Source organism: Lissotriton vulgaris, chromosome 3_1 (assembly GCF_964263255.1).
Source record: "Lissotriton vulgaris chromosome 3_1, aLisVul1.2, whole genome shotgun sequence".
Taxonomy (NCBI): domain Eukaryota; kingdom Metazoa; phylum Chordata; class Amphibia; order Caudata; family Salamandridae; genus Lissotriton; species Lissotriton vulgaris.
This window is the reverse complement of record NC_141689.1, coordinates 1,891,141,758-1,891,155,788: the sequence shown is the minus strand read 5'-3', so window position 1 is coordinate 1,891,155,788 and position 14,031 is coordinate 1,891,141,758. Positions and strand designations below refer to the sequence as shown.

The following is a 14,031-nucleotide window of genomic DNA, read 5'->3' as shown; positions in this document are numbered from 1 at the left end:
ATGTCTATTTCAACAATCTTCATAGGCTAAACTCTGTGGGTGCAGTTCTGTCTGTGTGCAGTATAAAACTCATTAACATAACATAACATAGCACACAGGGCTGATCTCCCTTGTTCTCCTTCCAACAGGTCGGTGGCCTTTGGAGGTTGTATTTGAGAAGATCAGGAGCAAAGCATCACATAAAAAATAATCACAATCTCTATCTTAAATTCAGTCAATAATGAGAGTACATTAATGTTTTTAAAGGTTTTATTGTTCCAAGGTTAGTAAATCATGTTTTCTTCAAAATCATAAGTTAAATATTCGTATTAGTTTCCACAATCAATCAGTTATAGAAATTGATTTAAAAAAGTGGTTAATTCAAAATTCTAAAAAAATGCATTAAGCTGTTCCATAAAGGAAGAATCCCTATACTAAGAATAGGGCTGAAAAGGTGTTAGAAGGAACCCATCAAGTTCGAAAGAGCATAGAGATCAAGCATAAAGCTCAAAATTATTCAAAAATTCAGTAATCGATCAAAGCAGAACTTCCCATAAAGTGAAGTTAAAAAATTCAGTAGAGTCTCAAAACAATAAGGAAGGAGAGAGGGTAACTGTGCAGTATTGTCTGTGTAAAAGCGTTTTCCTACTCTAGAACATGTACTATTATAAACAGTTGAGAATGATGTTGTGTTTCATGATGCATCTTTTCCTCTTCTCGTCCAATCATCCTTCAAGGCTCTCCTGGGAAAAGAATTACTCCTTTTTTCCTCACACAAATACAACGGTCCACAGACAGTAATCTCTAAGTGTGCAACTTTGTTGTTTCTCTAAACTACACATGAGGCCTTTTCTATTCAATACCTCTGTTCCACAAATGATCCTACATCTCTAACCTTCTAATAAAGAAAATTGTATGTTAGATGACAATGGGCTATGTAGAAAGCCAAACATCTGCAGTAACAAGAGAAATTATTAGCACAACATCATCCCTTGGAAGTAAAACAAGTATGTTAAAAGAGGTCAAATTCAGTTTATGTGCTGCATTTTGTGTGCGATTGTTCTTCATAATTCTTGTAAAGATAAATCCTAAGCAAGTATTTCAAACCTTCTTTGTGTAGGAACATTTTGCAAAGTTATGTGAAACACTTATTTAATAAAAAACAGGATCATTGAAAGGTCAAGAATTAAACATTTTATGAGTGCTTCGGCACATCTTGTTAAACTAATTGTTAAGCAATGCTGCCTTAAACATTTTGAGGCCTAAGACGAGTAAGTTTGACTACATACTGTCATTTACACTTTTTTAATGCATTTTTAGGTTCTTTTAAATTTGTACATTAATGTTGCACATGTATTTTAACTGTATTATTTTGCATTTTTCTAAAAACGTCCCTTCAAAGTCTACTTAAGTAGATAGCAAGTGCTGCAGGTCCACTAGTAGCATTTAATTTACAGTAGTAACGCTTAACTAGGGACTTATTAGGAAATTAAATATGCCAATTTGAGAAAAGCTAATGTTACCATGTTTTAAGAGTGAGTACACACACTTTAGCATTATTTAGCAGTGGTAGATTGCACAGAGTCCTAAGGGCAACAAAAACGAGATCAGAAAAATATGGAGATGTAAGTCAAAATGTTTGGGGGAAGACTACCCTAAGGCTGATAGGTCTAACACAAGGCATAACTATGATAAGCACACTGCATACAGCCTAACCACAGTAGTGTGTGAGTAAGGCAGAGGAAGGTAATCATCCATAAACACTCAATCCTTTTTCCTTTATTTGTAGCCATGACTAGTGGGTGCGGTGAAGCCTTAGCTGAAGAATCTATTCTGGATAAAGAAGATGGGTATAGGAATATATAGGGACCTTTCAGGACTCCCATGTCAATCAGCTCAATCATTCAGTCGCTCTGTTTGTTCTTCATTTTCCACTAAAGAATGTTGCAGAAGTGATTGGATAAAACCGGAATTACTCTATCAACAGTAAGAGGTCGCCCTACACTATGCCTTACTGATGTGGTGTTGGTAGGAGGCTCTCTCTCTCTCTCTCTGCATCCCATTCCTGTCTCTCCTGGACTCATCTGATCAGAATCTACCAGTCAGTTCTGACTCTATTCCAGCAGGACCTGGTCTGAGGGATTTAGGGGCTGAGTGTTCACTTTGTCAGGTTTCACAGCACCCCTGCGGTGGGGAAACAGATATTCTGGCACACTCGAAGTTTTTCCTGCTGGGCTCCTCATGTAAATTAAGCGCAGTGATTTGTGACACAAGGAGGTACATTGTCATTGCATTTATTGTTTTAATGCGTAAATAAGCAAACTCTATGATCATGTTTTTTGTGCTAATGATTGCAAACATCAGAATGAATGAGGAATGAAGGCTTGTAACAATCACCTTCAATACACCTGTCATTAGTGTTATTCTTCACTGATAGCGCCAAGACACCTCAGGGAATTCGTGCACTTTAGAAGTCATAATGACATAACATAACATAACATTGTGGAAACTGTTTTTATTTTAAATAGTGAGTATAAGATGTAGGGAGACTGTTGCTCATGGCGAAACAACAAAGACTGTCCCAACTCCAAACTTCTGCCTCTTTCCATTGCATTGCCTCAATTTCTGTCTGAGGAGAATACCTAAGATTTCTCATTAGAACATGCACTTACAGAAGGCCCCTGCGAGGAGTCATGTCCACACCATTCATAACAGTGCATTTTGATTTTCAGAGGGGGGCAGTCCTGCCGGAACCAGAATCCCTTCTGAGAAATTCTGTGCCAACCTGGTTGGCTGGAAATATGAACTTTGGAGATGCACTTGCATGTGCTGTGGGCTGCTCCCCGACTCCTGAGGTTGAAGTATTGTGATCATCTGTGTTCTCTTTGTTCAATGAACAACACCGTACTTGTAAGGTTAATTATCCTGAAAAATATATTGTGTGTACCTTATGTGACAAGTGTTTACTTCATTGCTTTGTGTTCCCTTGTTATTTATTCAATTTCCGTAATTTTGATCATGTGGGTACTCTTTTATTGTACTCATATATTTATAAGTATTATTAAAATATTAAACTCAGTGGGCTCATTCCGACCCTCTTTGGAAGTATGATTGCTATGTTTTACCTCAACTTTAACTTTACAGCAGTTCCTTTGAGAAGCAGAATCTTGTATTTGACTGCTTCACAAAGCTACCCAGTGATTGGACAACCAACCTTTCATCACAAACTGAGCATCCAATGCCCAGGGTAGTCAATCAATCAACATTAATAAAGCGTGGCAAATCACCCAGTGAGGGTCTCGAGGGGCTGTAGTAAGAAATATCTGTAATCTCACCTGTGATGTTGTTATACTGTAGGTGCAAATGCAAGTATCCTGGAAAAACAGTAGTTGACAAATGGGGACAAAAGGGGGACATAGAATGTGACTGGCATATGGGGCTCATCAGAGGTGCCTTATGACACTCAAAGGAGTTATAGTATTGACTGTGACAGTGATCATTAACATAAAGGTGTCTAATGGGAAAAATTGTACATGTAGGTGGTATAACTGGCATGCATCATGTCATTTCCTGGGGTAGGAGGAGGAGCTTGGGTAGCTGGTTGCAGTGATTGACAGACGAGTGAAAAATAAATAACATATTTTACCAAAATCCGTTTATGAAAACATGTATTTTAGGAAATGACAAACTAGAAGGTGCCCCAGGCGGGACAACCTTCCTGGTTGTCCCCCAGCATTGCACCAGGCATTGGTTGAGCATCACAGGCTGAGGGAAGCTGAATCGCAGAGGTGCGCAGCAACGGTCTCCCCACCTCCAATATGGCCACCGTACTTTATACTGTTAAGTCCACCAGGGCACTCCTATATTCACTGGACGCTCATAACAGCGTAGTTAAAGTAACGGGAGCCAGTCCAAGCCATGAGGTGAGTTGTGGGACAGCTTTAATGCGAGGGATCAGGGGTCTCGCCACGGGAAGTGCTGTCGGACCCACCTCTATTGCGGTGTCCACACGTCGTTCACCGCTCACCTGCCACTAACGCAGCGGGGACTGACCGAGGGAGTCTTCGGGGCATCCTATAGCCAGAGGGTTTTGGGATCCATATAGAAAAGGCTGCCGCCTCTTTCTTCCCGTGCCACTCGGCGCTGGTGCAGCGGGGACTGGTCGAGTAGCATCGGCCACGGGGTAGTCGGGAGCGAGGAGATAGCGGGACACCTCTCAACCAGTCCCCTCAAGAATGAAAGCAGGGTTTACCTGATCGCTGAAGTTCCTGGGTCCCAGGCATCACCAGCCTGTAATGGATCATGGGGTGCTCTGCAGCGTCAGTGCCCTGGGTTGCTGATGACGGGCAGGGGGGCACACTCCTGGGATTTACACCATATGTCGATTCCTAGCTCCCGGATTGGAACACCTAACAGTCGGCCATCTTGTCAATTCAGCTCTAATATCATGAAGAAATGCCTGTATCGGTTCAAGGTCCTGTGAGGCCTGCCTGGACCTGATATATAGCTAATTATCATTAGCATGCAATTGGCATTCTGCTCCAAAATCCAAAAAGAAAGGAAAAAGAAGAGCCAGGTACATGTTGATGGTGTGGTTAACAGTGGGGAGGCCCTCGCATGTGCTTGTTTCACCCCGTGCAGTGTCCTTACCAAGGAAACCTTGATGTGGTTCATTATAGCCGTAAACGTAACGGCATGTCGATTTCAATGCATATGACTTGTGCCTTGATTCACATACTTATCAACATTAATGGATCTATGCTAAAATAAATTGACAACAAGGTTCTTCAAACAAGACAGAATTAGATACTTACAGCACGGTTAAAGTAGTGCAGGATGTAAATGTGTCATTTTTTAACGTGTGGATTTGGTTACCTTCAAAATCCCTGAAAGAAAAAAACAAAATTCTTTCAACATACAGCAGAATTCAAATTCTCAAACTCCTTTGAGTTTATGGCATTAAAATGTCAACACACCATCATACGTTATTGAATTCAACATGTTCTTGATAGGAAAGGCACAAACTTTTGTTTGAAAAACATTCAAACGTATTGGGCGCGAGCAAGTAGATACCAGCTGTGATACACTTGAGGAACGCCTGCTAAAGGGCTCTTAGGACGTGACATTTGTAAATCTTTTAATTTGCACCGCATTGCTTTTTAATATACTTTATTTACTTGTGCTTTGCTTCCCCAGTCCACCGCTGAACTTTCAGATTGTTGTGGAGGGAAGCTACAATTGTAAATATTTTAATTTGCGCCGCATTGCTTTTCATTACACCTCACTTACTTGAACTTTACTTCCCCGGTCCACCGCTGAGTTTTCAGTTTGCTGTGGAGGGAAGGGAAGTTCACTCACGCATGCCCGGCAGTTCCCCACTTCCAGTAGACACATTAGCACGAAGGTTAGCAGGCTAGTCTGCCTCCCCTTCATTATTTAAACAGCATGCTACCCGCGACGCGCAGCGGACACGCGCAGCGGGCATGCCTAAGGCAAGCACGTCTGCGCCTGTCTGCGCCTGGACCGGGCCCAGGGCCACCCCCGCTGCCGGTATACCTAAAGAAATCTGGCCCAGATTACTGCCTTACAACTCAGAGCAGCTCATAGTAATAAACAGGCACTCTCATAGATGCCTGAGCATCAATGTAGGACAAATAACGAAGTTTATTTTTGCCTGTCCTACCTATTTTTTTCTTTAACTGATCACTATCCTCATTCACTTTCGTTATCTAAAAAGATTGATTTGGCACCCAGAATCATCCAGGCTGCTTTAATAAATGTACGATCACTCCCCAGACATAAATACGAAATCTTAAATTTACTTGAAAATTTTAAGTTAGATCTTCTTTTTCTAACTGAAACCTGGGGTGGCCCTTCCTGCGGCCCTGATTTTACCACAACAACCCCTGAGGGCTATTTGAATATTAGATTTGATAGAGCCTTAAAAAAGGAGGAGGTCTGGCAATTATAAACCGTAATGATCATACAGTACATACAGTACCTGTCCCTACAATGATATGTGAAGCAGTCAGCTTCACCATCTCTATACCATACTTCACTCCCTTTAAAGGCAAGTAAGTAAGTAAGTAAAGTTTATTTGTTGATTAATTAAAATCATTACAAACAGCAGAAAACATATTCAATTTAAGATCTAATTAAAAATATACGACAACGGCGAGTTTTTAAGTCCAAGATGAGATCCACAGGTAAACTTTTACATAATTTGTTCAACTGCAATAAGTCAATTTACTAATAAGCGATTTAACAGCAAAAAAAAAAAAAAAATGCATTGTGCAGTCTTGAATCAAAAATTTAAAAGCATTAAAATAAACAGAAAAGATTGCTGATATGCCGTTTTAAATTGGTAATAATACATAATATACTATCCACCAACCAGAATTAAAGTGCTTTGTACTTGCAGCATTGGGTTATTAATAAACTTTTGAATTTGGAAAAACTTTACATGATGAGCCGTCCATCATTATGAATTTACATTTAGGTCAGAACAATACATGGAATAACAGTTAAAGTGCAGCGAAGGTTACACATCAACTTATACGTAACAAACAATATACTAAGAAAAATTATTAAGGTGCCTTAACCTATCAGCATAAAATCGTTGGGTAAACTATTTAAAATAATAAAATAGAAATACGCCATTACAGAATTACAAATAAAATAATGTAATACATAGATTACAATCAATCAAATAGCAGCAAAGATTAAAGTAACATATGCTAGCAGCTAATATTATCCGAAAAAGAGAGGTTTCCAGATATAAATGAGATGTAATCCACTATAAAGGGGTAACATTAAAGTGCTGGTCAATACATTTATAGTAGTTAAAATTAAACATACTTTAAAGTAGCCCAGACAATCCCTAAAAGTGTTTAAAATCAATATATCTTTATCAATTTACCTTACATAATTTCGTTTCAACTATAAGAATAAACTTAACAAATTGATGAATAAAACGAGTGTTAATACCTCTTAGACATACAATAGTTGCGGTTCTGCAAGTGATTACTCCCATTTCCTAAAAAATAGGCTTTAAAACCATCTTCCATTCTTCAAGCAATTTTGGACATAAGGTTACTATGTGCTGTATGGTTTCTTCACTCTTCCCACATAACCTACAAACATTAGATGGCCACTTTTTCTCCCATTTTGGAATTCGATCTTTAGTTGGGTATCTCCCAAACCTTAATAACATAAATGTATTCTTAACTCCTTTGACGCTCATGATGAGCTCAGCTCGTCATGAGGTACACCTCTCGTACACTCATGACGAGCTGAGCTCGTCATGAACGCATAGGTTTCCATTTGCGGTCAGCGCCCCGCGGAAATTTGCAAGGCAGCGATGCGGTTAATCAAAGGTTTTAAATGAAATAGCAAATAAGGTTGCGGATACAGTTTGATAAAAGAGTCCGCTATTGATCATAGATGTCTTTTTCCCTTAGTTTATCTTTATCAAGACAGCAGGGAAGCTGATTGATTAATTGATTTTTTATAAACTATTTTACTCCTCGTTTCATCCACTAAGTGTGGGCATTCAAAGGTACGTAAACACTCATTTAAATAGATTTGCCAACTTTCCACATGTACCCCTCTTTGGATCTCAAGCCAACACAGGTTTGCTAGCGAACCTTCATCGGATCTGGATAATGACAATAAGAACTTTAAAAATGTAGACTGTCTAACTAAAAACTGTTTCTTCAATCCAAATTCAAGTCTTACATTTGCGCGGCTAATATGTCTGGGAATCCTAAAAAAAGGTTTATATGTCCTTAATTCAATATCATCAAGTAATTTCACATCTTTGCCCCGAAAAAAAATAGAACCATAGTCCAAAGATGTAATTAACTTTGCTTTCATAGCTTTCATCAAGTGATCATAGTTTGGGCATAATAATTTATCTCTCAGTTTTCTAAAAGCAAATGCAAGAGATGTGCCTTTAGCTTCAAGGTTATTGAAATGTTTCCTAAAGGACAAATTATCATCACATGTAATTCCCAGATATTTATAAGATTTTACACAATCAATAACCAGACCATTGATGTTCCATTCTTTTACTCCTATTTTACCTCTTCCCATGGTCATTATTTTCCTTTTTTTTGTATTTATTTTTAGACCATTTCTTGTAACATATAGGTTAAAAGAATCTATTAATCTTTTAAGACCTATAACAGTTTGGCTTAGTAGAATGGTATCATTAGCGTATTGTAAATATTTAATCTCTTTACCCATCACATAGGGGGAGTGAGCATTAACATCTTTAAAATGGGCTGGGAGGTCAGACATAAAAAGGTTAAAAAGGCAAGGAGCCAAAACACATCCTTGTTTCAAGCCGATATTAGTTTCAAGGTGACGAGTTGTGTATCTACCATCGCCAACTTTGATCTGGACCCAAGTATCAGAGTATAGTCATTTGATCATTTTTAAAAGTGTATCAGATATACCCCAATCCGCTAACTTTGACCATAGTATGTCTCGGGGCACAGAATCAAAGGCGGCTTTTAAATCAATAAAGCATATATACAATCTTTGTTTCCTATATTTGGCTCTTTCGCCTAATAATGTTAATAAAACCAAATTTGTATAAGTTGATTCACCCTTTCTAAAACCAGTTTGTAAGTTTGGTATCAAATCTTCTCTTCAGGCCCATGATTCCAATTCCTCTAAAAGACAGCTTGCAAATATTTTCGCATCAACATCTGTTAGTGCTATTAATCTATAATGTGCTGGGTTATCTTGGGGACCACTTTTATAAATTGGTTGTATAATACTTCCCTGCCATGATTTTGGAATTTTACCGGTTCTAAGTACATCGTTAAACAGGAGCGTTAGTACCTCTGGCCAATCTTTTAAATTTGCTTTAAAAATGGCATTCGGCATTTCGTTGGGACCGGATGCCCCATTTGATTGAATCTTATTATCACTTTTTTAACTTTGTCAACCGTCCATGGCTCAATATCCAAAGCACTTATTGGATCTTGCCTGGCTATTTCTATTATCTCTTGTTGGTTATTGCAAGTAAAAATTATTTTACCATCATCGCACTGTGGGCCTAGAGGAACAATTTTAAAATTATTTAAAAAGTTTACCCAAGATAATTAATCAATATTGGCACTATTACTTCTATGGTTTCCATTTTCTAAATTGTTAATAATACTCCAAAATAGCAGCAAGTCTTTCGATTTACAAGCATAATGTAATTTGGACTAAGTAGTTTCATAATATACTTGTTTGGCCTTCCAAGTTTCGTTCCTATATGCTTTTTTCAATTTTCTAATTTGTTGTGCTATCACAAAATATGTTGTTCCATTCGCTTTCCTATACATTTATCTTATTGTTTTATTAAGACTACTTTTGAGGTATAGTAAGCGATGGGAAAACCATCCTGGGTTCCTAGAATTTAAGGTCATACCACCGGAGACTTTCAAATTAGAAAAATTAGCCAAAAGAGCTGTACATAAACAAGGCCAAAGTTCTACCACAGATTTACCTTCAAAATTCGCTTCTTGCACATCTACAATTAGACCGGCCAGCACTTGTAAGATGTCTTTTTCAATTTTATCATTCCATATAAGTCTTTTAAGGTTGAAAAGCGGTAGACACTGTTTTAATTATTCTCGATTCTGGCAAATAATCAAAAGGAAAAACAAGAGAAATAACTTGTGGATTATGATCACTCTCAATCTTTGGTACTACATGATAGCTTTGGACTAACTTCACAAGGTTTTCCGAAATTATGCAATAATCAATAATCAATTATGGAAGGGCTATCACTTTTACTAAATGTTGGTGTATTATCAGCATCTTTAAAAATATGTAAGTTATATTTTATAAACTCACAGTTAACCCATTCTAATAAAAGGTTTAAAGGTATATTCTGCTTTTTATATGAAAAAAGGTGCATGTTAAAATCCCCGGTAATGATGATCATTGAGTCTAAATGGTCATAGCATAACACTAAGAGTTGCGTAGAAATGATCTTTTTTTTCGAACTCAAATAGACATTTAGAAAAAAAATTGATTGTTTGGCAATTAATTTAACACACAGTAACCACTTTACCTGAAGATCTATCTCAAAGTGTTTAACATCAAGATTCAAAGAAACATATATAGAGAGGCCTCCACTAGGACGACCTATAGAGGCCTCACGAATTGCCACGTTCAAATATTCAAAATAGTCAATAATAGGTTCACTGCACATATTCCAAGTTTCTTGTAGTATTAAAATATCAAAAGATTTCAGAAAACTCATTACATTCGAGTCCTCAAGAAGTGATTTAAAACCATTTGTATTCCAAGAACAGAGTTTGAAAGGTTTTAATATTTTTTCAGGGAAAGGCCGGCATCAATCTCTCTTTGCAGTATTTACCTTTGTTAGTATTGAAGGAAGCCAACTCCAATCCGATTGAGGATTGGGGGTAGTCCTTAACTCTTCACATATTCGCGAACCTGACTGACAACTCCTGATCTTAATACCGGGTAGCAGATTCAGCTCTGTTGATGGCCCTGAAGCACCTTTCAGCACTCTAACAGGTGAAGCCTGAACTATTTTTTGTCCGCCCTCTTTTAGGGCTAAACTACAAGGAGATTTAGTAAGAATCAACAGAGTTGGATATTGAGTCCTATGAATACTCAGACGTGAGTCCCAGGCTCTCCACACCACTGGAGTCAAGCTATCCAGGCTGATGAAGGCTGATAGCCAGAAACCGGCCCTTGGATGCTTGATTCCGGTCTGGGAAAGACATGGCTCTGATAGCCAGAAACCGGCCCTTGGATGCTTGATTCCGGTCTGGGAAAGACATGGCTTGGTAGTTCGGACTGGACTGTTCCCATGAGGCACTGGGTCAGAGCTGATTGCATATAGCCAGTGTCTAACCCAGGGTGGTGTGGAGTGCAAAAAAACGATGGATTTAGGCCCAGATCCTTGTACTGGGGTGAATGTATGACATTGTTCTACATTCTGTCCATCAACTGTGTTTTCTGCAATTTTCACCCCGAGTGTGCTGGGTATACTCAGACGTGAGTCCCAGGCTCTCCACACCACTGGAGTCAAGCTATCCAGGCTGATGAAGGCTGATAGCCAGAAACCGGTCCTTGGATGCTTGATTCCGGTCTGGGAAAGACATGGCTTGGTAGTTCGGACTGGACTGTTCCCATGAGGCACAGGGTCAGAGCTGATTTGCATATAGCCAGTGTCTAACCCAGGGTGGTGTGGAGTGCAAAAAAACGATGGATTTAGGCCCAGATCCTTGTACTGGGGTGAATGTATGACATTGTTCTACATTCTGTCCATCAACTGTGTTTTTTGCAGGTTAAAAGGCCTTACATTACCAGGTTTGTTGGATTGGCCAGTGGGCTGGATACTAGTTCAGCCGTTGCTAGTACCCAATCTTCAGCGATATAATCTAATACGAAAACTTCCTCACTTATGTTCTGATCTAGACCTGAGGAGATATCAATGACCGATCCGGACTCTTTTTGACTTCCAGCTATATGTTTGCAGAACTCATCCTGTCTACTATGTTGAGGCCCATCGGCCTCCATAAACTCGGTGCAACATACAACAGAATCATGCGAGTGAATTTGTGCTTTTGTCCTTGTCTGACCAGGGGATGGTAAAAAAAAGTTTGGATATAGACGGTACCCCAGCTTTTTCATCCTTATCAACTCTTTTCACCTTTTCAACCTTATCAGAAATAATAATCCTATCATGGCAGACAGCATCCTCCTTTGGCTCCTCTATTTCTTTTGTGGACCCTATTGATACACAAGGGTGGGCACTTTTTTTACCTAAGGCTAGGAAGGTAAAGTAGGCATTACCAGATATTATCAGACCCATAATTGTTATTTCTTTGTTGTTTTTGCGACTGCTTTTGATGATACTTAAAGAAAAAATTCTTAATGGACGGCTGAATAACATGAGTAACATGCAGTAAATTCTTACAGTCTTGTCCTGAAATAGTGGAGGCAACAACCAATTTGGCCGGCTCATTCATATGCTCCTTTTTAAGATCCAATTTGGCTGCCTCAGCTGGCTCAGTTGTATGCCTTAAAGGAGCAAAGACACCATTACTTTCTTCATGATCTTGGCCTGGCTTAGTTTGGGCTGCAGCGTCCACAATCTCCTCAGGCTTTTGTCGTTTTTTCTGTTTAGGTAGAGCCCCACGCTGATGGCCTGATCTCATATCTACCGTCCACAGGCTAAGGTTTGCACTATATAAAAAAAAGAACAGGCACACAATCTTTACTTAGACTCCGGTCAGGTCTGCCCCCCCTCTTTATTTCTTGAAGCAGCCCACGATTTTAGCCAAGCTCAAGATTTTGGGACTTATCAAATAATGGAACCCGACAATGACAGAGCACGAACGATCACATTCACAGTTCCGGGGAAGCTCAACGGCTCAATGGCCCACTACTGAACGGACCCAGCGGTAGGGTTTGCTGATCCAGTTAATGATCCTTTTTCCCTCTACCATTACCGCCGTTTTCTGCCGTTTTCTGCCGATAACTACTAACTTCAACTCCTTCCCCCACTTCGGTTCTTTACCACAAAAAATTGGAGGCTATAGATCCAATTTGGGCTGCACCGTGCTGCACCGTGCCCGCTCCGATAGCCTAGTCAGCCTCAGATGTATGCAATATGCAGTATTATACAGTACTATTGCAATACAGTATTATTGGGGTCAGTACAAGCTTACAGGGCTCAGGGGACACAAAGGAACCAAGGCGCCACAGACCCCCCCACACAGAGCTCACTGTTCTCGCTCACAGGGGCAGCACACACCTTCTTCTCAGCGCCTCTCCTGTTCACAAGGTGCACTGACTAGCACAGGGTCGCAGGGCTCACTTGGTCACGGAGCGAGTGCACACGCCCTCCTCTCATGTGTATCTCTCCTGCAGCTGCAGGGCCTCGAGCACACCAGCTCAGGGAGCAGCCTGCCCCCACCGCGTCATTCTCTTCGCAGCTCGCGGCTCCTCGCTGGTCTCCGCACATGCTCCTTCACTACGGCCTCACAGAGCCTGCCCCACCACGTTCCTCTTCTTGCGGCTCGCGGCTCTCGGCTTCTCGCTCCGGCTCCTTGATGGTTTTCGTGGCTCGCACCCAGGCTCGGGCTCAAGCCACGGGTCTATGGGTCTACGGGTGCACGCTCAGCACAGGCTCCGAGAATGCGGAACGGTTGAACCGTTGAACACGCTGCTGCCGCCAGATGCGTCTTCACCTCACTTCTCTCTCGCGTTTCCAACCGGAAGCACAGATTCAAACCAATGGACCAAAGTGGATCCACTTTGCTCCTTTTAAAGGCATTCTTCTCTATCGCCCTCCTGGATCCCAATCAGAATTTCTCACCTCCATGGGTTGTCTCCTAGAATCTGTGGCGGGGGAAAATAACTATACCATCATGGGTGACTTAAATTTCCACCTTGAGGCTCAAAAGGACCATGATACCTCGACCCTCTTGGCGGAAATCGAGGCAGTAGGCCTTAACCAACTGGTCTCATCCCCGACTCACTCGTCGGGCCACACACTAGATGGCCTCTTTTCAAACCACATGCAACTTACAATAGGAGACATTACTCCTTTGCCATGGACGGACCGGTGTGCGGTCCTTTTCAACATCCAAACTAGAGCTAATCCTGCTTTACCTACTAAACCTTCCATCCCCAGCAATTTTAAAGCATAGAGCAATATTGACTCACAAAAATTGAAATCCAAATTGCTTGGTTCTCAGTCAGATGCTCCCCCTGATCCCAAGATTGCAGCCACCTTTTACACAAATTGGATTTTGGACACAGTCAACACGACGGTCTCCACAAAAAAAAGATCCACCAACAGGGCCACGAAGTCTGTTCCTTGGTTCAATGAAACCCTCAGGATCGAAAAACTAATTTGCAGATGCCAAGAGCGTAAATGACGTTTAGATTACGATCCCGCCCAAAAATCATGTTACAAACAGGCTCTCTCTGAAAATAAACAACTTCTATTTACAGAAAAGAGTGCATTTTACTTAACCAAATAGAAACTGCACAAGATTCAGT

The 14,031-nt window shown here is 40.4% G+C and overlaps 1 protein-coding gene across 1 annotated transcript in view; it reads right to left on the bottom strand.

Moving 5' to 3' along the window:
* Window positions 1-14,031, bottom strand: part of RXFP1 (relaxin family peptide receptor 1) — a 955,071-nt gene that overhangs the window by 196,243 nt on the left and 744,797 nt on the right. Inside the window, exon 10 of the mRNA XM_086962355.1 lies at window positions 4,794-4,865. Within this exon, the coding sequence (XP_086818481.1) occupies window positions 4,794-4,865 (72 nt within the window). The remainder of the gene's footprint in view (window positions 1-4,793; window positions 4,866-14,031) is intronic.